Source organism: Erythrolamprus reginae, chromosome Z, assembly GCF_031021105.1.
Source record: "Erythrolamprus reginae isolate rEryReg1 chromosome Z, rEryReg1.hap1, whole genome shotgun sequence".
Taxonomy (NCBI): domain Eukaryota; kingdom Metazoa; phylum Chordata; class Lepidosauria; order Squamata; family Dipsadidae; genus Erythrolamprus; species Erythrolamprus reginae.
Window position 1 is genome coordinate 40,751,633 of NC_091963.1, and position 24,377 is coordinate 40,776,009.

The 24,377-nt window shown below is 38.9% G+C and overlaps 1 protein-coding gene across 1 annotated transcript in view; it reads left to right on the forward strand.

Annotated features, from left to right (window-relative positions):
* The first annotated feature begins 30 nt into the window (after window positions 1-30).
* BZW2 (basic leucine zipper and W2 domains 2) overlaps window positions 31-24,377 on the forward strand; it is a 36,983-nt gene continuing 12,636 nt past the window's right edge. The window contains exons 1-8 of the mRNA XM_070729082.1: window positions 31-153; window positions 7,349-7,413; window positions 8,811-8,987; window positions 10,323-10,423; window positions 12,553-12,618; window positions 14,739-14,874; window positions 16,494-16,603; window positions 22,937-23,107. Of these exons, the coding sequence (XP_070585183.1) occupies window positions 7,356-7,413; window positions 8,811-8,987; window positions 10,323-10,423; window positions 12,553-12,618; window positions 14,739-14,874; window positions 16,494-16,603; window positions 22,937-23,107 (819 nt within the window). The 5' untranslated portion in view covers window positions 31-153; window positions 7,349-7,355. The remainder of the gene's footprint in view (window positions 154-7,348; window positions 7,414-8,810; window positions 8,988-10,322; window positions 10,424-12,552; window positions 12,619-14,738; window positions 14,875-16,493; window positions 16,604-22,936; window positions 23,108-24,377) is intronic.

Here is a 24,377-nt window from a genome sequence, read left to right on the forward strand (position 1 = left end):
GTTTGGTTAAAAATGGTGCGGCCTAGCCGTGAAGTAGGCGGAGCTCAAGACTGCTTTTAGGTGTCAACGTGCTCGCCCTGCGCTTCTCTATTGTGTGCGGACGCGGGTGTTTTGCTGCTTCTCCTTAGACCGGAGCGTTTCCCCCCAGCAGAGGTAAGCAATTGTTGGGTTGTGGGAAACCGACAAGAAAAGGGCAAAAGAAGAGCAAAGGCTGAACAAAAAGAGTTTGTGGCTGCTGCAAGGCACAAAGAAAGTGTGGGACAGAAGGCATAATTAACCATGGCTTTAAAGGGCATAGAAATAGAAAGACTCTTTTCCGACAGGTTTTACTCCTTAGTTAATTAGTTAGCCAGGCTTTGGGCTAAAGGCTTTCGAGCGGCAGCAGCAGCAGCGGTGGGAAATCTTTGGAGGCGAGAGCAACTTTGTGTTGAAAGAGGTGTACGTGCGTGACTTTAACAAGGTGACACGGGACAAGAACATCACGCTGGGTTGGAAGCAGTAGTGGGAGCTTTTAAAGCGTTCATTTGTACAACAGGGAGGGCGGGCTAGAAACTCCCTTTGCGTGGGGATTTAAAGGCCTCGTAATAGGGATTTGGAAGGGGCGGGGGAGCACAATTCGTGGTCCCAAGATTGCTTCCAGCTGCTTGCTACAATACGCGTTGGGCTCCGAAGTAGCACCGGAGGAAAATCAAAGACGTGCCATTTTTTCCCCTTATCTCTTTGGGGAGACTCTGCACTTATAAAAGAAGGAGGCATTTTGATATTTTGTAATATCCCAAAAAGCAGGTAGGGCTGCTTGAGGAAGTGAAAGTTTGCTGATGTGCAGTGCTATGGATCCGATGGTTGGGTGTATTTAAAACCAACCTGTGTCTCTCAGCGGGGCATTATTACAGAAGCCTCGTTGACATCCAAGAAATCTCAAACAGAGAAGTATAAATTTCATTTTGTGGCATTTTATGACAACTTCAAATGTTAGATTTATCTGACAGTAAATTCCACTTGGTTACATACCTCTGTCAAAAGGAAACAATGTATGAAATTTGGAATGTAATTCATTAATGTACAACAGGTGTTTTAAAATATTTAAGTCAAATGATTAAGATTTGTGGTAAAGGGGTTAGTTTGGAGGGGAGGGTAATAAATGTCTTGAAAATTCTTTGTACCAATCACACTTTTTATCTCTCACAATGCTTTAAAAAAAATAAAGTTGCATTCTCTGTTTAGATTTCTATGGGTTTGTTTATTATGTTTATCATGTTTATCTTATATCTTAACTGAGTAGGATAAGACGAATGGCTTAAATGTAACATTAAAAATATTCATTCCATTGAAAGATACTGTAGCAATCAACCAGTAATATAAAGTCAGGGATATCAGATTTGAGAAGATTGAACAAATCTAGGATGAGGTCCAGATAAATTAAGATTTATTTATAAAATTAGAGTTTCTTGCTTTTATTTTTCCTAAAGGTTAGTAGAAATTTCATTCTGCAATTGTGATTTAGTGGAATACCTTCTGAATGTGACTTTGAACTCCTTTTTAAAATGTCACTAATGCAATATTAAAACATTATAATTTAACATTTGGTTTTATTAAACAATATAGTAAAACATAAAGCTTTAATATATTTTATCTTTCAGTTGTAATATTCTTTCTTGGCTATTAGAGATTTTTTTTATAGCTTGAAAATAATTCTGAGCAGCGTTTTATACTATTGATTGATAGACTAATTACACAAGGTTAGTAGTATATTCAAGTAGATACATTTCTGCATCCAATATCCAGCATCATGTATCAAGTACTCTCAATGGAGAGTTGCAAAAGTTGGTAGAGATGAGGGAAAGAACCATCACCCTTGCAAATAGGTGTGTTTGGATGTAATTCTCTCAAAGAAAACCTGTGGAAAGCTTTCTGAATAAGCTAAGATCCAGTCTGTGTAGTGATTTAGTCACCAGGGTAGAGACCAAGAAAGTCAGTTATATTTTCAGAAATGGACCCACATACATGCAAGGATCTACCAGTTTGTTCTTCAATTTTTATTCTTTGTTTACACTACCAACCAGTTTTTAGCAATTATGATCAAAGATTATCAGACCCAAAGGAAAGGAGCTAGAGCATCTTACTGTTCTCAGCTGAAAGTTACCAATCCCTTTTAATAAGAGATTATGGGTCTTTTCCACTTTGTGGCTATGTTTATCTAAACTATAATTTAAGATCTGTAATCCACAACAATTAAGATCTATATTATTACAGATAAATTTGTCAGGTAATAATTTATTATGTTTTATATTCTTGGTACTTATAATTCTTGGACCACTTTTTAAGAAAAATACATCATAATTGTATGATTATAAACTAGGTATACAGTGAAGTTAATATTATTCATAGATCAGTTGATAAACATGTTTGATTTGGAACAAATAGATTAAAGTTGTCAACTTTTATTTTCTTTCTAATATAAAAAGGCAATGCATCATCCTTCCCTTAAATTCTATATTAAACTACACAGTGTAGTTCCTGCGGATAAATGCAACTTCTGCTATTGTTTTAATCTTTATCCATTGTCCAACATTGGACAAGCATAGGTTTGTCTTTTCAGTACTGTTTCCTTTTCATTGTGCTTTCTTTTCAAGAAGTACAAAATATTATGCCACTGAATATTAAGCGGCAAAATAGTTTTTAAAAATATAGGTATCTATTTTTGGCAAGCGCTGTATGATTTGGTAAATATGGTAATTATAGCAAATGAATAGTATAATGAATTATATGTCTATATTGATTCAGCTATAATGAATTATATGTCAAATCACATTTGGAATAAGCCTACTGCAATAAATAGGACTTAAGCTACTCAGGACTCCCCAGGCTCTATTTAAAGTATATTAAATGAAGTACAGTTTGCTTCTTAAGTCAAAAGTACAGATTTAATGCCTCTTTTTTTCCTTTATGAAGTATGCTTTACATTAAAAAACATAAAATTTTTGGTGGACTTGACAGAGACGTGTTAAAATAACTATTCCTGTTCAGAATAAAGCCATAGAAAGATAACTGGTATAAATGAAGAAATATGTCAGTTAATCCCCTCCCCTTAGCCTTCATCAAATCAATAAAATTTATTTAATTTATTGATTAGCTTTACTGGTAAAAAGGTGTTTCAGGTAAGTGCCCACTGCATGTTACTGAAATGATACATGAAATAAGATAAATACTGAATTAAAATCCCCTGAGTTCTCAGAGAGGGGCGGCATCTAATAAATAATAATAATAATAAAATGTCAGTACTATTTACATAAATGTGAGTGTGTGTGAGAGTGTGTGTGTGTGTGTGTATATACTCGCTCTCTCACACACACACACATATATTCTGCAAGATGTCCTAATTTTTCGAATTTCATCTGTGTGTGTATATGTGTGCATTGTAAACATACATATCAATGATGGCGAACCTATGGAACAGGTGCCAGAGGTGGCACGCAGAGCTATATCTGCTGGCACGCAAGTCTAACCTGCATGTGTGTGTCAGCCAGCTGATTTTTGGCTTGCACAGTGGCTCTGGGAGGGCGTTTTTGGCTTCCGGAGAGCCTCCGGGGGGGGGGGGGGGGCATTTGTACCCTTCCCTGGCTCCAGGGCAGCATTTGGGCCCACCAGAATTTGTAAAACAGGCCATTTCCAGCATCCAGAGAGCCCACCCCAGGCATTGAACTATGGGTGTGGGCACTCGGCTTCTGGCACCCGAGGACAAAAAGGTTCGCCATCACTGATATGTATCATATACATTGTGTGTGTGTGTATGTATAATATATATGCTGACATACACAAACACACACAGGTGAAACTCAAAAAATTAGAACAGTTCATTTATTTCAGTAATGTTCATTTACTTCATTAATGTAACTTAAAAGGTGAAACGTAATGTATGAGAGAGACTCATTATATGCAAGGCAAGATAGTTCAAACTGTGATTTGTCATAATTATGATGGTTATGGGGTATAAATCATGAAAACCCTGAATCTACCGTATTATAAAATTAGAATACTGTATTACATTTAATCAATAAAACAAGGGTTGTACATAGAACAATATTGGACCTCTGAAAAGTATAAGCATGCATATATACTTAAACCTTGGTTTGGGCCACTCATCTAGACATTACTGCCTCAATGCAGCTTGGCATGAATGCTATCAGCCTGTGGCGCTACTGATACCAGCAGATGACATGGTTTCTGAAATCAAAACAGACTATGGAAACTTCACACAAGACTTCAAGAATCTTGAACCAGAAGCGGCTTGCAGAAGTGGGGGATGGAGCAAGCTAGTCTGGAAAGATGAGGGGAAATGGTGGCTAGCCGTCGATATGTCAGAGTTGAAGAGTGAGATCAGTTATGCCGTGAGCAGTGAATGTCGGCAGCGGAGCGCTGGTAGGTTTGGGATGTTTGAGACGATGACCAGGTGCAGAGGGAACTAGGCTGATGGCGAAACATTGGAGGTTACCGAGGACGCTAGGGACACCAAGGATTATATCCAGACATCGGGAACATCGCGGTTTACATTGGGGATGGCACCAGAGATAAAGGATCCTTGCGCCGGGTCTTTGCAAGCTTGAGGCCTCACCACCACCGCAGGGACAGACTGCCTTTGGAGATAGACCGCGGGAACAGGCTACCTTTGGGTCCTTACTATTACCACTGGAACCGCTGGAGTTTTGCTGCTGTTGAGGCCTACAGCTGCAGGGGAGGACTGAGAGGACTGCCCTGCCTCCATAATGCTGACTGCCCTTACCACAGCTGCTATAGTTATGGGGTACAGCTCACAAAAACCCCAAAACCACCATCTCCAGAAAATTGGTTTGGACCCCTTCTTCAGCAATTATTGCCTCAATGCGGCATGGTATGGAAGCTATCAGCCTGTGGTACTGCTGGGGTATTTTGGAAGACCAGAATGCTTCAATAGTGGCCTTCAGCACTTCTGCATTGTTCATGTTTCCCATCTTGGCAATGCCTCATAGATTGTCTTTGGGATTCAGGTCAGGCAAATTTGCTGGCCAATAAGTCACAGTAACCTCGTAATCATTGAACCAGGTTTTGGTGCTTTTGGCAGTGTGGGCAGGTGTCAAGTCTTGGTGGAAAATTGAAGTCAGCATCCCCATAAAGCTTGGCTGTGGAAGGAAGAATGAATTGCTCCCCAAATCTTCCAGTAGACTGATGCGTTGACTCTGGACTTAATGAAGCACAGTGGACCAACACCAGCAGATGACATGGCTCCTCAAATCAACACAGCCTGTGGAAACTTGTATCTCATTTGGAAACCAATGATCCAGAGTATGGAGGAAGAATGGAGAGGCACGACATATCAAGATTTATTTGTTTGTTTGTAAAATTTATATGCTGTACAACTCCAAATTAGACTCTGGGGGCTTACTATAATAGTAACAGTTAAAAAGCAATGTAAAAATACAGCTTAAAGTAATAATAACAGTAAGGAATTCCTCTAAAGAATCCTCCTCTCTTCCATATTAAGAAGAGAGCAGGTCATTCTAAAAATGATGGCTGGGCGAGAATCCGCAGACACAATAAGTGAGGAAAAATGTGGGCATTTTTTCATCCATATCGCCACTAGATAAGTCCTAATAAAGGCTCTCTACAGTGTTCGGTCAGATTCGGACTTACTGGCTCTCCAGCAACACTCTAGATGCCTATTCTGGCATTTCATCTCCCGGAGCTCTTCGGTGAACCAAGGAGCCCTCCTGTGTATCCTCAGAAAGTTGCAAAGGCACAATCTTGTCTAGTACCCCTAAAGATGCCTTATTCCAGGCACTAACCAGGGTTGTGCCGGATTGTGGACAAGAGAGTCAGATATCTCCCCAAGCTCTTTCTGGAACCCTTCCAGAACAAAGGAATCAATGTAAAAGCGCCGCTGGCCTGGCAACATCTCCAGCCACTTAGCTCCTCCTGTCCAGCCCAAAGCCGGAAGTTCCACCCTTCCACACACCTGGCAGGCTTCTGGCAGGAAGGGGCGGTGGGCGATGGATGACCGGGGCTCCCACAGACAAATTTTGCCACTGCTTCCTTGTTTCGCCTCTGTCCCCACTCTGTTCACCTCAACTTCATCTGCCAGCCTTTTCTTTCGGCTTTGGGCCAGACAGGAAAAGCTAAGCAGCCAGAGACGTTGCCAGCCCAGCGGCGCTTTTACATTGATTCCTTTGTACATTTAAGGTCTCCGGTCGCTTAGCTCCTCCGCCGAAAGAAAAGCATGGAGGCTGCCTCCCTCCTTCTCCTCTTCCTCCTCCTTCTCCTGTATTCCGCCTCCCTCTGGGCCACATTCGCCTTCCTCCGCCGCCACCAGCATCCAGCTCCTCCTCCTCTTCTCGCTTCTTTGCAAGATGACAGCCGGAGGGAGGCTGGGGGCGGCGGGGGAGTGTGGAAGAGGTGATTACAAGATGTATTTGCCTTCCTCCTGTTTTGATTTTTCAAACTTTTCAGATTGATGAATCTGACTTACTAATGCTCTTCATTTTATTCCTGCAATGAACTGAATGTGTCTTTTTCATAATGTGATCTTCACAGCGAAGTGAAACTCCGTCAGTCCAGCAATGACTAGTGTTTTACAATTCCTTTGATCTCCAGCTATAATCCAATGCATTTGGCTGTTCTGGCTGCTCTCTCAGCGAGATTGGTGACTAGCGTTTTAGTGACTACCTTATAAAGCCTGGTTTAAAGCAGATTATAGTGTAATGCATTTTACAGCTAAATATAGACGTTAAATAAAAATAATCTCTGGATTTACACTTCTGCTATGCAGTGAAAGAGTTTGTTAGATGCACTTCAAGTGATAAATTTGGCTTCTATTCTCTGTTGTTGTTTTTAAGGTTTTTGTTTCCATTTCACTTTTAAAATTCATTTCTATGGATTATTTTTAGTGCTTCCTTTTACCCTGACTCTGGTTATGAGAAGAAGGCAGCGTATGTTTATGGAATGCAAAAACCTAAGTTGGATTTAGGATTATCCCCATTAAACTCCATGTAGAATCTATGTGGCTGTCCACAAACAATGTGAAAGCTTTACATGGAAGTAATTTAACTTCTCTGCTGCAACAGTTGTGGCCTTTTGTGGGTCGGTTTCCTAAATCAATGTTTATTTATTTTAGTAGTTTGTATTTCACTTTTATTATTTTTTATAAACAATCCACAGCGGGAACATATTCAATAAGACATCTTCCTCCTATTTTCAACCCTGTGAGGTGGATTGAGCTGAGAGATGCAGCGATGTAATTTTTTTCTACTTGCAGTTTAGCATTATTTAATAGTCTAAAATATTTCTTTTAAAATAATAATTAAAATTTGTATTCCAGAAATTTTATGAATAAGCTCCCGAAGCCAGTTCTAACCGGCCAGCGGTTCAAAACAAGGAAGAGGGGTAGGATTTTCAATTTGTTGTAGTAGTACTGCAGTAGTATTTATATTTTATTTCATCTCTCAAATAAAACACAAAATAATGAAGTAATGATTTGCTTTAAAGGTAATTTTGGAAACTACTGCTGGGATCACACAGCCCTGAATGAGGTTTAAACCATGGAAGTTTGCTTATGTATCATATTTGGTTACAACAAAGTGCATTATGATTTACTGTAACACATTTATTTATTTATTTAAAACTTTACATTTACTTTACATTTATATAAATTTATTTATTTATATAACTGCCCATCCTATGCCAAACTATATCAATGATTACACATTAAAATAAGCTAATTTCAAATTTTAGTAATATTGTCCTGTTTCAATAAACTGTTAATCATAAATATAATTCCTTTGAAACAAAAAAGACTATATGTCGCTTACATAGAAACCAGAAGGGTATGTTCCTAATCTGTTATGTACTTGACATGAAGAAAGAAAAGTGCAGATATAAAATTGGTATCACCTGACCATTTGAGAGGTTTTATAGTAATTGCTGAGTTTATTGCTATTATTAACATGAAATTTACACTTGCACAGAGAGAAGAATGCTGTCATCTGAAATATTAATTGCCTTCTTGTCAATCTTAAGAAATTGATTCAATTAAAAAAAAACCCACAGAGTTTCTGTGTGTGTTATTAATTTGAAAGTATGGGAAATCAGTATTAAAAATACTGCTTTGGAATTTTATAAAGAGATAAATTTAAAAGTACTTGAGTTAAAACTGATTATTAATAACACAAATATCAGGAAAATGGAACACAATGGATGTAGCATTCTCAGGTAACAGTGTTCCATGCACCTTTGGCATTTAGTCATGCCTGCATCATGACCATGGAGATGTCTTCAGACAGCGCTGGCTTTTAGCTTTGAAATGGAGATAAGCCCGGCTCCCTAAAGCCGGGAACAACTAGCACATATGTGCAAGAGTAAGCTTTACGTTTAGCTTTTCAATAAATTGTATAAACTTATTGTCAGGTGAAAGCCATTATCTTGAGTCAGGGACTTTGGCCTGCCACAAGTAGAATAGTACTATGGGAATTGGGGAGAGGTGGTTGCATGATAGGGAAAGATACTAGCCACAACAAAGTTATCCTTTGTTCAACCCAAGCCGGAAGTACATGGGAGGATAATGGACATTGAGGGAACTGAGGGACGTGTGGGACGAGGGATGAATCTTAACCTGGGACTGAAGAACTATAGGGCAAGTTAATATCAGGTTGACAACATTTCGTAACCAACATAGCTCTGTCAATAAATTGGAACTTGGAAGAAGGCCAAGGTTTGGATGCTGATTTATTTCTCAGATATTATTCGTAACGTTGGCACTTATTAGTACTAGTTTTCTATTACAGATGAAAAGGAGAAATTTGAACCCACTGTCTTCCGGGATGCAATTGTCCAAGGTCTTAATGAAGCTGGTGATGACCTCGAAGCAGTATCCAAATTTCTGGATGTTACGGGCTCAAGGCTAGATTACCGACGCTATGCTGACACTCTGTTTGACATTTTGATAGCTGGCAGCATGCTAGGTATGTATGTCACATAGAAAGCTTCAACACTTTCATCAAAGTTAGCTCTAGCAACATGTTTCCTTGATTCTATTAGCCATAAGGTTAAAGAACTGTTCCTATCTTGATTCTCCTTTTTGTATGTGGTGCACAGGTAAAACTCAAAAAATTAGAATATCATGCAAAAGTTCATTTATTTCAGTAATGCAATTTAAAAGGTGAAATGTAATATATGAGAGAGGCTCATTACATGTAAGGCAGTGGTTCTCAACCTGGGGATCAGGACTCCTTTTGGGGTTGAACGACTTTCACAGGTGTCGCCTTAGACCATGGGAAAAGACATAGTGTTAGGAACTAAAGCTTCTATTCTGGCATCTTAGAACATATTTTTACATTCTAACCAATAAGGTGTTTACAGTGGCAGTGTCCCTCTGAACTTCCTGCCAATCAGCTTAAAGCTCTGTTGGGAGAATTGCTGCTAGACTTATGATTGGTTGTCACCATAACATGAGGAACTGTATTAAGGGGTCATGGCATTAGAAAAGTTGAGGACCACTGATGTGAGGCAAGATAGTTCAAGCCGCAATTTGTCATAATTGTGATGATTATTGCATACAGCTCATGAAAATCCCAAATCAAAAATCTCAGAAAATTAGAATACTACATGCAATCAATAAAACAAGGATTGTACATAGAACAGTATTGGACCTGTGAAGCGTATAAGCCTGCATATATACTTAGTACTTGGTTTGGGCCTCTTTTGCAGTAGCAGCCTTCAGGTTCATGTCTCTTTTGGCAATGCCTCATAAATTCTCTATGGGGTTCAGGTCAGGCGAGTTTGCTGGCCAATAAGGCACAGTAATCCCAAAGTCATTGAACCATGTTTTGGGGCTTTTGGGAGTGTGGCAAGATGCCAAGTCCTGCTGGAAAATGAAGTCAGCATCCCCATAAAGATCATCTGTGGAAAGAAGTGCCAAAGTGCTCCAAAATCTCTTTGGGGATGGCTGTGTTGACCTTGGACTTAAGCACAGTGGACCAACACCAGCCAATGGCAGGGCTTCCGAAATCAACACAGACATGGAAACTTCAAACTGGACTTCAAGCATCTCTATTTTTACTCCATACTCTGGGTCCTTGCTGTCCAAATGAGATGGAAAAGTGTCCACAGTCTGTGTTGATTTGGGAAGCCATGTCATCTGCTGGTGTGTCTTATAATCTGAAAAATGTGGGGGGGGGGGTGCGTGTGTGCGTGCATGTCTGTGTGTCTGCACACATACTATAATAAACTCTATCCATTTTTCCCAGGTGGATAATATAAGATTTAGTTATGTGATTATTTTCAATGTGCCTTTTCAGCTCCAGGTGGGACCAAAATAGATGACGACAAGACCAAAACAACAAACCAGTGTGTGTTTTGTGCAGTTGGAGATCATGATACTCTACGACACCATGCTCAGGTTCAGTGAAATGTTGAGACAGATGACAAATAGATCATAGTTGTTTTTATTTTTAAATTATTCTGAAGCTTTATCTTTTAATACATGCATAGATACTCAGCAAAAATACTACTGATGTGATCAAACTATTTATTTAATTTTTTATTAGGACTTAATGTGCATTCCAGTCCAAATGTCATCGTCATCACCACAGCTAAAAGTCTATTAGTATTACAACTGAAATTTATAAAAAATCAACATCTGTAAAGCACTCAGATATATCAAAGCACAATCCATAAAGGGAGTTTGCTTCCCATCCTGCTGTCCAATCATTAAGGGTTGTAAATCATGATCCTTGACAAATGTATATTTTCTTTTATGTACACAGAGAGCATATATACCACAAATTCCTTGTGTGTCCAATCACACTTGGCCAATAAAGAATTCTATTCTATTCTATTCTATTCTATTCTATTCTTCTAATCCATTTTTATTAGCTTTCCTAAAGCCTGCATTCTGTGTTCCCTACAAATGAAAATTCCTAAGAGAAGAGACCACAGAGTTTTATCTATCCTTCTCAATCTTGTTCGTTGAATAGAAACCATTGTGAGCAGAGGGTTACATAGATCAGTGTTTCCCAACCTTGGCAACTTGAAGATATCTGGATTTCAACTTCCAGAATTCCCCAGTCAGCATTCGAATGAGAATTCCCCAGTCAGCATTCGAATGCTGGCTGGGGAATTTTGGAAGTTGAAGTCCAGATATCTTCAAGTTGCCAAGGTTGGGAAACACTGCCATAGATAACTGTCCTAAGTTACCAAAGGCTATAAGGATCGCAAAGTATCTTGAATCCAAAGGCAAACTGGAAATGTAATTGAAGCTTATGGATGCTATTCAGAGAAAGATACAAATAGAAAGGATTGTAGTCGTCAAACGAGATGACAAAGATATAATCACTTAAAAGGTTTATGTGGCTGCCCATCTTAAGCAACTCTAGGCATTTTACAACAAGCAGGGTTTCTTAGTCTAGGAAAGGTTATAACTGGTAAATCAGTTATAATTCTGCAAAAGTTTCCTGGCTGTAATGGTCCTGTTTTCAAACTGAAACCAAGTGGACTGCTAGATTAGATTAGATTAGATTAGATTAGATTAGATTGACAGACAGATACAGCTATATAAATTTCATAGAGAGTCTGGCTTGGAAATAGGCCAATGCCTGGAGGAATCCTGTGGAATGGATGGGAGAGATTAGGATGTTGCAGTTTCCTTGAAGTCTCTTTTAGGATAAACTACTGCAAGGGCACTTAACTTTTATAATAAGTACCTATTGGGGGGGGGGGTCATAACTTTGAATGGTTATCTAAATGAACGATTAGGATAACCTGTAATTCCATTCAGCTAGTTCAGCTAGGACTCTGAATGTTACATTTTTATTAATTAAAGCATTTTAATTATTTTGGTAGTCCTACATTTAGTGTGAAATTATTTAATTCAAGATGCTAAGACTATATGGCTTGGTCTGGGCTTGGTCTGTATGGCTAGATTACCAGCTGGTAATGTGAGTTATCCCTTCCTTTGAAATTCCAACCTTTTTTAAACAGTAAATTGACTGATAATTCTATTTGAATCCTCCCTCAAGATTCAGTTTAAATTAATAAATAACTATGAATGAATTTAATTACTTTAGTGGTTTATTTTTGATAATATCTGATAGAGCATATTTTATATATTTATGCACTGTAGAGGTTACTCCAGCTTTGCATATGGCATTTTAGAAGGTCTTTCCCGAGCATGATACCATAGTCTGTCCAGACTGAAGGATATCAATGAAGAATATTAGGCTAAATCATAATCAGTAGAGAAATAATTTACTTAACACATTTAACAATGGAAATTTATGTTCCTGCTTTCTCCTTTAACCACTGCATTAAATATACACACCATCATGTTAATGGTGAACTGGAGAACAGTAAGGATAGCATTATACATCTGCCTGTGTGTTGAAATGATTTATTAAATAAATAAATTAATGGATTCTATTTAATTTACATTTTAGTTTTATCATTTAGTATTTATAAGCATTTTATATATGATAGTTGTATAATTGGTTTGTATTTGTGTTAAATGTTTATTTTTGTTTTCATGTTTAGGTCTTTAATAAGCTGATCAGAAGATACAAATATTTGGAAAAAGCATTTGAAGATGAAATTAAAAAGGTAGTTTTACTCTAACATGTAGAAACTTTTAATTTAATTCAAATAGAATAAGACACTCTTTTGACTACTGAAATATTGGTTATTGCCATAGCTTCTTATTTGCAAAGATTTTTCAGGGTTTCATAGCAAAGATAACTAAAAGGTATTTTGCTTACATCTATAAATTCAACTTCCTTAAATTTATTCCCTTTTAGTGAGTCAGCCATCAAGTCCAAAAATTTCTATTCGGTAGGATTTGAGGATGCATTTTAGGTTATATTGGGCAATAATACAGATAGGATTTGACTATAAATTAATACATTCTACAAAATAGTCTCATTATTCAAATTTATTTATGACCATGTTTATTATTTTTATAAATACATCAAGGTGGCAAACATACTTAATACATTTTCCTCTTCCTATTTTCCCCACAACAACAAGGACAGCTCTCTCAAACTCTCCTGGGCTTGAGAGAGAGTAAATATCCCAAAGTCACCCAGACATCTTTCATGCCTAAGGCAGGAGTAGAACGTACAGTCTCCTAAATTCTAGCTTGGTATCTTGACCATTAAGAAACATTTTAGCTCTTGATTGCACTATTTGAAGTGATGTTGCTCTAAATAAATAAATATAGATACTAAAACATCACCTTTATATGTATATTTATAAAATATTACAGAAATGGATGAAAATAATATGGATAAAATTTAAATTCTGAATATAAGCTTTATATTTAGAGGAAAACATCAAGGTCTTTTTAGATACAGTGATACCTCGTCTTACGAACTTAATTGGTTCCGGGACGAGGTTTGTAAGGTGAAAGGTTTGTAAGACGAAACAATGTTTCCTGTAGGAATCAATGGGAAAGTGATGAATCCGTGCAAGCCCAAAACTCACCCCTTTTGCCAGCCGAAGCACCCGTTTTTGTGCTGCTGGGATGCCCCTGAGGCTCCCCTCCATGGGAAACCCCACCTCCGGACTTCCGTGTTTTTGTGATGCTGCAGGGGGATCCCAGCAGGGGAATCCCAGCAGTGCAAAAATGGGTGCTTCGCTGGCAATGGAAGTCCGGAGGTGGGGTTTCCCAGTGAGGGGAGCCTCAGCGAAATTGCAGCATCACAAAAACATGGAAGTCCTTGAAATCCCACCTCCAGACTTCCGTGTTTTTGTGATGCTGCGATTTCATTGAGGCTCCCCTCGCTGGGAAACCCCACCTCCGGACTTCCGTTGCCAGTGAAGTGCCCGTTTTTGCACTGCTGAGATTCCCTTGCAGCATCGCAAAAACGCGGAAGTCCAGAGGTGGTGTTTCCCATGGAGGGGAGCCCCAGGGGAATCCCAGAAGCGCAAAAACGGGTGCTTCGCTGGCAACAGAAGTCCGGAGGCGGGGCATCCCAGTGGCGGCGGCTTGGGTTTATAATGTGAAAATAGTTTGGAAGAAGAGGCAAAAAAATCTTAATCTCCAGGTTTGTATCTCGAAAGGTTTGTATGACGAGAGATTTGTAAGACGAGGTGTCACTGTACATGCAAAACTCTTATACAACTTTACCTTTAATATTTTATAAGCAGAGTTAATGATTATTGAAAATTATGTGTATAAAAAGCAAATATTTTTAATCATAGAGTTTACATATTAATTTGTCAAAAGGTCAGAATTGTATGTTAAAATTAGAGGGCAGTTAAATAAATTTTCCAGGAATTAAGACAAATATTCATTCTTTTTCTCTATTCTCATTATGTCCAGGTACTGCATTTTGTTGTCAGCAATGTATAATTATGCAATTATGAACTTTAATTCAAGCTGTGGATCAAAATGTAACGGATATTCTGTTTTGTACTCTGTATTCTACCTGTTCTGAAACAAAATAAATATATCCTGCTTATTCTTCATTACCATATGACGACTTACTTTCACAACAAAGATTAATTGGATTGACTTTAAATTAAATTCAGCTAAGTTAATGTAAATGCTTCTCTTTCTCATAAACTGATAAACATTTTAACTTTAAATATAGTTTTTGGTAATTCCAAAGTTGGATTTATTGCATTACCATCACTATTTTGGGCAACTCTGCGCACTTCAGGTTGTTTTCTGTGTTTATATACTTCCAAAAACATGTTCCTCTTTTTTGTTTGCTTCACAGCTCTTGTTATTTCTTAAAGCCTTTTCTGAAACTGAGCAAGCAAAATTGGCAATCCTCACTGGAATCTTACTAGCTAATGGAACACTATCTGCTATCATTTTAACAAGCCTTTTCACTGACAGCATTGTCAAAGAAGGTAATTAGAGATTCCCCCTTCCCCAAGGAATGTACCTTATCTTCTCCCACAGGATAGCTTTGTTATCTTTATTTTGAAAAGGCAGGATGAAAAGGCAGGATCTTTGACATTTGGCTTTAGAATTAGGATCATTCCCTTGAGATCTTTTGTATTTTCCATTCCCTCCTCTTAGACATTAATGAATTGTAAACCTTACATGCTGTTCATGTATAAATTGTTTATTGATAATTTTGTTATTTCATCAGGTAAATATGACAAAGATTTGATTGAGAATCTTGGATGTCATCTTGTGAATTTAATAGATTTTGTTTTGTTTATTGGGTAATATCTTTGCAGGGCTTAGTACTTTAAAAGGAAATAATTACCTTCCAAGAAAAAGGCTGAGGAGAGGTTACAGGAAATCAGGAAATTGGTATTTCCAAGAAGTGACCTTGAATCTAATGACCAAGTAAAATGTTTGGGCAATTGTATTTATAAAACTGAGTGTGCTTAAGAACCACTGGTACTTTTCTCCTATCAAAAACAAACAAACCAACAACTGGAACCTATTACAAAGAAAAAGATAATCATGTTTTCTTTCACTTTGTTACATTTTTGGGATGCCTGCAATATTTTAATCCCTTTCAAGATGCAACAACTTGTCAGGAAAAAAGGGGAGGATTCTACTTGTTCATTGATGAAATTCCTCTATGGAAGTGTTTCATAATCTCAGCAACTCCAAGATGTATGGAATTCAATTCCGAGAATCATCCCAGCCATTACGCTGGCTAAGGGAGTATTGAAAGTTGAACTCCACATATCTTAAAGTTGCTAAATGTCAGAAACACGGCTCAGGCACAATTAAATAACCTGTTTTGAATTCAGATGAGTTTTTCTTTTGTTTAAAAAATGTTATAAATATGGTATGGTTAGGTATATTTCTAGTTCTTCTCAGCAGATGATAACTATGATAATTCAGCTGCTTAGATTCTGTGTATAATTATAATTTATATTACTGCAGATAGTGGAAGCATTACAGTTTTAGAAAGACCAAAGAATGGGTTTCAGTGAAAGCCATTATATTGCGGTACATGAGAAACTGCCAGCAGTCTTTTATGGCTGACCAATATTGAATCCTAGAATCACATCAGACCTCACCAATTTGTTATCCTATAGAGCAGGGATCTGCCTGCAACCTTGGCAACTTTAGTGGACTTCAACTCCCAGAATTCCCTAGCCAGCAAAGCTATCAGAGGTGGTGGACCTTTGCAGAGGTGAATTCTGGGAGTTGAAGTCCGCCATGCTTCAAGTTGCCAAGGTTGGAGACCCCTGCTATAGAGATTTTGGATTACAATTCCTCTTAGAGCCAGAGATAGTTGTGCCAACAAAATCTAATAGTTTAGTTTAAGAGTTAATAGAAAATAGTTAATAGAAAATAGTTTAATACAGAGGTTTTAACCTCTGCAACTTTAAAATGTATGGACTTCAACTCCTGGAGTTCCCCAGCCAGTCTATACATCTTAACATTGGTGAGATTAAGAAATACTAATTTAAACATGTCTAGAAGTATTATATTAAATAAAAGACTGAATTAAATAAACACCTCAACATCTTTGCTTATGATGTTTTATTTTCTGTAGGTATAGCAGCCTCTTTTGCTGTCAAACTTTTTAAAGCATGGATGCTTGAGAAAGATGCCAACTCTGTTACCTCTTCTTTAAGAAAGGCTAACATAGACAAGAGACTGCTTGTAAGTTTCCCTATTCTTATAATTGATACGACCAATGTGCCCAATGTGCAAATTTCTCTAGAAATTCTGAAGTAAAAATTTAAAACTGTAGATAAAATAAAATATAAATATGAATTTTAAAATGGCAAAAGCATAAAATCTGGGGGGGGGGATCATCAGTAAGGAATTAACATGGATGGATTCAAAATTGGCTGAATAACAGCACTCAACATGTAGTGCTCAATGGAACAGGGAGGGAAGTATGTAGTGGAGTACCCTAAGGCTCTGTTTTAGGCCCACTACACTTCAACATCTTCATCAATGACTCGGACAAGGGATTAGATGGTGAACTCATCAAATTTGCAGATGACACCAAACTGGCAGGAATAGCCAACACTCCAGAAGATAGACTCAAAATACAGAAGGATCTTGACAGACTTGAACATTGGATGCTATCTAAACAAAATTAAATTCAATGGTGAAAAAAGTAAGGTTTTACATTTCGGCAAGAAAAACAAAATGCATAGGTACAGTATATGTGGTACGTTGCTTAACAATAGTAACTGTGAGAGGGACCACCTTCTGCCGCACGAATCCCAGTTAGGTCCCACAGAGTTGGCCTTTTCCAGGTCCCGTCAACTAAACAGTGTCGTTTGGCGGGACCCAGGGGAGGAGCCTTCTCTGTGGCGGCCCCGACCCTTTGGAACCAATTCCCCCCAGATATCAGAGTTGCCCCCACCCTCCTTGCCTTTCGTAAGCTCCTTAAAACCCACCTCTGTTGTCAGGCATGGGGGAATTGAGACTTTCCCTCCCCCTAGGCTTATAAAATTTATGCATTATATGTCAGTATGTATGATTGGTTTCTAAATTGGGTTTTTTAGATTAACTTAAATATTAGATTTGTTTACATTGTATTATTACTGCTGTTAGCCGCCCCGAGTCTGCGGAGAGGGGCGGCATACAAATCTGATTAATAAATAAATAAAATAAATAAAATCTAGAAGTCCTAGTATAAAATCATTTAAATGTGATCCAGCAGTGTGCCACAGCAGCCAAAAAAGCCAACACAGTTCTAGGTTGCATTTACAGAGGGAGAGAATCAAGATCACAGGAACTGTTAATACCAGTTTATAATGCCTTGGTAAGGCCACATTTAGAATACTGCATTCTGTTTTGGTGACCACAATGTAAAAAGGATGTTGAGACTCTAGAAAAAGTATAGAGACGGTTCCGGTTCGGCGGCTGTAGGAAGGAAGAAACGATCGTCCGCAACTGGTAACAATGGTGTGATTTAATTGGGACTTTTTAAGCAAGGTTTCTACTTCAGTAATTGTACACCAGTGTGCCAATTGGAATCCTCTGCCTATTTAGCATTTTAATTTCATCCGACAGGATGAGGGAACCCTGGCATTGCAACCGTCTTTTAGAGACCGTTGAGTCCCATGTGAAGAAGATGGCGGCTGAGGAAGGGAGACATTACCGGGAGAGCTATAAACTTTTGAATTTCTGAATCTTTAAACAACGCTATGTGGCTGTGCTTGATTATATTTGACTGGCTGAGAGAATATCGGGCATTGGATGCAGGGGGTCTATTCCATTACCATCTGAAAATATGGTTTTAAATAATTTCTAATTAATTTTTATATGTAGGGTTTTCTTTAAAGTATTAATCTATGGTAAGTTAGCAACAATTAGTATTAATTATTAATGGGTTTTATTATTGATGTTTTATTAATGGTTTTTTAGCTAATTTATGGGGGTTTTTTAATGATGGATAATTGGGGTGGATGGTATGGTACGCATGAGATAAATGATTGGGGTGGGTGGGGTGGTTTGTATAAGATGAATGGGAATAGTGTGAATGGGGAATTTAGCTCACCTGGCGATGGAGAGGCAGAAGGGATGGGGTGGCAGAGGGCCAGAATATTCCAGTGCTGCTGGGGAGAAGCAGATATGGCAGGAGCCGTGGGCCAAGCCGTTCTGGGGGAAGAAGAGATCACTGCTTGAAAGCGATCCCTTGTTCCGGCCCCACGAGCTCAACCCGGGGTACTGGTGATGAGTGTAATCCGGACCATGGACTCAGGCGGCTGCTACTCAATGCCAGATCGGTGGTAAATAAAGCTCTCCTAATCTGGGATTTGATCCTGGAGGAGGAGGCCGGCCTGATATGTGTGACTGAAACCTGGCAGGGCCCAGAGGGAGGAGTTCCTCTCTCTGAAATCTGCCCAGACAGGTTTCAGGTATGGCATCAGCTGCGACCCCAGGGAAGGGGAGGAAATGTGGCTATTGTAGCCAAGGAGACTATTAGCCTACCCAGACTCGCTGCTCCTGAGATTGCGGGTTGTAAGTCCCTCTTTGTGAAGCTAGACCTAGGGATCCAGGTGGGCTTGTTGCTCACATACCTGCCTCCGAGCTGCGTGTCAACAGCCCTGTCTGTGCTGCTCGAGGAGGTAGCCGGGCTGGAGGTGGAGTTCCCCAGACTCATTGTATTGGTGGATTTGAATTTACCATCTCTGGGCAAGCACAGGAGTTCATGGCCACCATGACAGCCATGGACCTGACCCAAGTAGTTGAGGGTCCAACTCATGAAGGGGGGGGCATGTGCCCGACATGATATTTCTCTCGGAGGAGCTGAGCAATGGTCTGAGACTAAGGGGCTTAGATGTTCTGCCTTTGACATGGTCAGATCATTTTCTGCTACGGCTAGACTTTAAGGCTCCAATCCTCTCCTGCAGGGAGGTGGAACTGACAACGTGGTTCCACCCCAGGCGTATGTTGGACCCAGAGGGCTTTCAGAGGGTGCTTGGGGTTTTACCAGATTCATTCATCCACAGTTCGGTGGAGTCTCTTGCTGTGGCCTGGAATAAGGCTGCGACGGAAGCTCTTGACCAAATTGCGCCGTCGCGACCTCTCTCTGGCACTAGACCCTGGAGAGCTCCTTGGTTTACTGAGGAACTCCAGGTGTTGAAACACCGGAAGAGAAGCGGTGGAGGAAAAATAAATCTAAATCTGATTGAACACTTGTAAGAGCTCATATTAAGACTTATAAAGTGGCGCTCAAGGAGGCAAGATGCGTGTATCATGCTGCCTTGATTGCATCAACGGAATCCTGCCCGGCCGCCTTGTTTTGGGTAATCTGCTCCCTTCTTAATCGGGGGGGAGTTGGGGAGCCCTTGCAGGGTAGTGCCGAGGAGTTTAACACATTTTTCGCTAATAAAATCACTCAGATTCGGACAGACCTTGACTCCAATTGGACAGCAGTGTCGACTGACAGTTGAGGTGACTGAGGCCCGTCTTTGTCCACCTGTCTACCCCTAGGCTATTATAGTTTTGTGTATGGTATGACTGAGCTGTATGGTTTTAATCTTATGGGTTTTAGATGTTGTTTTAATGTATTGGATTTGTTATATTGTGAGCCACCCCGAGTCCTCGGAGAGGGGTGGCATACAAATCTAATTAAGAGAAAGAAAGAAAGAAAGAAAGAAAGAAAGAAAGAAAGAAAGAAAAGAAAGAAAGAACAACAAGGATGATTAGGGGACTGAAGGCTAAAACATATGAAGAACCATTGCAGGATCTGGGTATGTCCAGTTGAATGAAAATAAGGACTAGGGAAGACATGATAGCAGTGTTCCAATATCTCACAGGTTGCGACAAAAAGAGGGAATCAGTCTGTCCTCCAGAGCACCTGATGTTAGAACAAGAAGCAATGGGTGGAAGCTAATCAAGGAAAGAAGCAACTTAGAACTAAGAAGAAATTTTCTGACAGAACAATTAATCAGTTGTAACTGCTCCAACATTGGAAGTTTTTAAGACGATGTTAGCTAACTATTTGTCTGAAGTGATGTAGGGTTTCCTGCCTAAGCAGGGGGTTGGACTAGAACAGTGATGGCGAAGCTATGGCATGGGTGCCACAGGTATGCAAGACATTGCCCTAGCTCAGCTCCAACATGTATGTGCACACTGGCCAGCTGATTTTCGGCTTGCATAGAAGCTCTTGGAGGGCATTTTCGACTTCTGGAGGGCCTTTAATTAGGGCATTTAAATTCTCAATTAAAAAAAAACCATTCTAGTGTGACTAGTAGGAAAAGATTCTTTCTTCTGTTAATCATTCACTACATTTCCGATTTAAGGAGTTAATTAATTAATTTCAATTTAAGATTAATCATATAAAGAAATACAAGAATTTATTTATGAAAAAAATCTGGATTGGGTTCCGTTCAGTAAATTTTTAGCTTTCAGGAGAAGAATGGCAAGTTAAAAATTCAAATAGATCGTTCCAGTTGTTCAAAATCTGAAATATAAGGAAAGATTCACATAAATAGCAATGCAAACTGATCTTATTAATAAGGTAAAGGTAAGAGTTCCCCTCACACATATGTACTAGTCATTCTTGATTCTAGGGCTGGTTAATACTTACTTCAAAATAAATAGCTTCTTGGATTTATTCTAAAGCAAGCATGCAAATATTTCTTGATTTATTATCAGTTATTTAGTGACCATTCACTGTTATAATAGATCTTCCAAGTGTACTTACAATCCAGTTCTAATGATGTCATATTCTCCCCATAGTCATGTGACTACATGATGGGTGATCAGCAAACAGGACTATATTTATGACCATTTGCAGCATTCCACAGTCACATGACAATGTTTTGTTTTTTGCAGAAAGCTGGCATTTTATTCAAATTTTTGGCAAAATCAGCCCATAGGAAACCATTGGTTTCCTTAATGACTGAGGCATTCGCTTAATGGTCATGTTGGTTGCTTTACAATTGTGCCATTTGCTTACTGGCCACCACTAAATATTGGCTACATAGATAATCCATTATATGACCAAGTAATAGGCATGTACTTTGAGAACCATTAGGGAAAGCTGTCTTCACCCCTTTCTCTCAGTCTGAAGTATTGGTTATTGGAATACAGTCCCTCCCTATGAGAATCCACCTACTACATTCCATCATATTAATCTGGAAAACAGCTTGGATTATTCAAATGGTTTCTGGCCAGAACTGGGTGCTGACCCATATGTCAATTTCCTTTCTTTAATCCCTTCTGCTGTTTAAGTTCTTTAATCCTCCAGATAAACTATTGAGCATTATCCAAATAGCTAGCAGTTATGTTCAGCCATTTAACTCTCTAGTTTCAGTGATTGCAACACAGTATTTTTGAACTATGGCAATTTGGGTAAGCCAACTAGGTTCTTCACGATTAATGTATACTCTCTTGCCTCTTTTTGCATGTTAATGAAGGATTTTATATGCGAGGGTATAAGAATGTATACGGCATACAGTCTTCCCCAATTCTCGGATTATTTATGATTCTGAATAAGATTTAAAATAATTTTGTAAAAATACCATATTTTTCAGATTATAAAACACACCTAGATTTTAGAGGTGGAAAACAAGGAAAAAAGAATTCTGAACCCATTGGTGTAGTTATATATTATTTAATTAAAAAAAACAGGATAGCAGAATAATTTTTACAAACATGTTTACTTTTTATTTATTTATTTATTTATTTTTATTTATTATTTGGATTTGTATGCCGCCCCTCTCCGAAGACTCGGGGCGGCTCACAACAAGTGAAAAAAACAATCCAATACATAATCCAATTAATTAAAATATGAAAAGTTTTAAAAAACCCTATACTAACATACACACACACAAGCATACCATGCATAAATTCAGCGGGCCCAGTGGGATATGTTCAGTTTCCCCATGCAACTTTTTTACAACTATGTACACTTTTTTACAACTTTTTTACAACTATGTACACTTTTTACCAACTTTAAACAGGACAGCTTTAAGACTTGTGGACTTCAACTCCCAGAATTCCTCTTCCAGTGATGCTAGATGTGGTAATTAGAAGGCAAAAACAGACCAGTTTTTGCAAAAAACAGGCTATTTTTCACCCTTTTTTAAAAAAACAAGCCTGCAGGGGAGCTCTTGGGTGCTGGGGGATGGCAAAAATGGTCCAGATTTTGTAAAAAACAGGGCATTTTTTTGCCCTTTTTCACCAAAATGGGGTAGATAAAAGGTCTGGGGAGCCTGCAGAGAGCTCCTGGGGACTGGGGGAAAGCAAAAATGCCTCCATTTTGTGAAAAAACAGTGAGGAGGGAAATGGCCTGTTTTTCACAAAATGGGGGCCATTTTGGCCATCCCCCAGCACTCAGATGCTCTCTGCAGGTTTCCCAGAACCTCTGTCTAAAAATGGGATGTGGAGCAGGACTTCAGGATAGTAAAAATGTCTGTATTTGGTGTATAAGACGCACCAATGTTTCCGCCCTCGGGGGGGGGGATGTTTTATAATCCCCAAAATACGGTAAGTAATATTATTTTTATTACTCTATTTTAGGAACTGTTTCCACCCAACCGGCAGAATGTGGACCATTTTGCCAAATATTTCACAGATGCTGGCCTAAAAGAGCTTTCAGACTTCCTTAGAGTCCAACAGTCACTGGGGACCCGAAAAGAACTACAAAGAGAACTCCAGGAACGTCTTTCTCAAGAATGTCCAATTAAAGAGGTGGATAAAATAGTTTTTCTCTCATTTTCAGCTGTATAAAGAGGCTAATCTGTGGAGAGACAACTAAGCATATCTCAGAATAGTCGAGGTTGCTCTAGGTTGTTCTTCCTTCCAGATTTGGATCTAGAGCAGTGATGGGAAACCTTTTTTGCTTTGTGTGCCAAAAGCAGGGGACATAGTGTGCTTGCGGGCATGCATGCCCACACTCATAATTCCATTTTTGGCCTCCAGAGGGCCTCAGGTGTGGGAGAGGCTGTTTTCACTCTCTCCAAGCTCCTGTAAAACACTGAAGCCAGGGGAGAGCAAAAAAAATGGGACTTCGGTTCAATTGTAAGTCGGCAAATGGGCTGTTTCCAGCATCCAGAGGACCTCCATAGAGGTGGTGAAGGCTGTTTTCACACACACCCTCCCCAGCCTCCTAGAAAGTCTAGGGGAGAGCAAAAAAATGGGCCTTCTCCACTCCCTCCGGAGGCTGGACACAGTTGTTTCCACACATGCCATAGGTTCGTCATCACTGACCTAGAGAATCTCTTGTAAGATATTGCCAATGTTATCTACTGCTGCAATTTTTGACTTGTGACATTAACAATAGCAATAGCATTTAGACTTCATAGTGCTTTTACAGCCCTCTCTTAAGTGGTTTACAGAATCTGCATATTGCCTTCAACAATCTGGGTCCTGATTTTATCCACCTCGGAAGAATAGAAGGTTGAGTCAAGCATGAGCCAGTAGTGAGATTTGAACTGCTGGAACTACAGCTAGCAGTTAGCTGAAGTAGGCTGCAGTGCTGCACTCTAACCATCGCATTACCCCTGCTCTAAACAAAACTGAGTCACTGTTTATAGTGCTAGAATAGAATAGAATAGAATTTTTATTGGCCAAGTGTGATTGGACACACAAGGAATCTGTCTTGGTGCATATGCTCTTAGCGTACATAAAATAAAATATACATTTGTCAAGAATCATGTGGTGCAACACTTAATGATTGTCATCAAAGAGCTTATTGTATCATATGAAGAAAATCCCTTTAGTGATTATCAAGGAAACAAAGTTGCTTCCTCCTACGGGTTTTTTGCAACTGTAAGTATTCTCACTCATTATGTGAGGATAAAAATACAGTGAATTTTCTTTTAATTTGTGTAGTTGAACATTTCTTGTGATGTGACTCTGGTGTGTGAACACAATCCTACGAAACCAAATCAAAGTCATATAGGAATATGTATGATGCTTCCTTCTTTTTAAATATTTTCTGATTTCTTATTTTCAATTT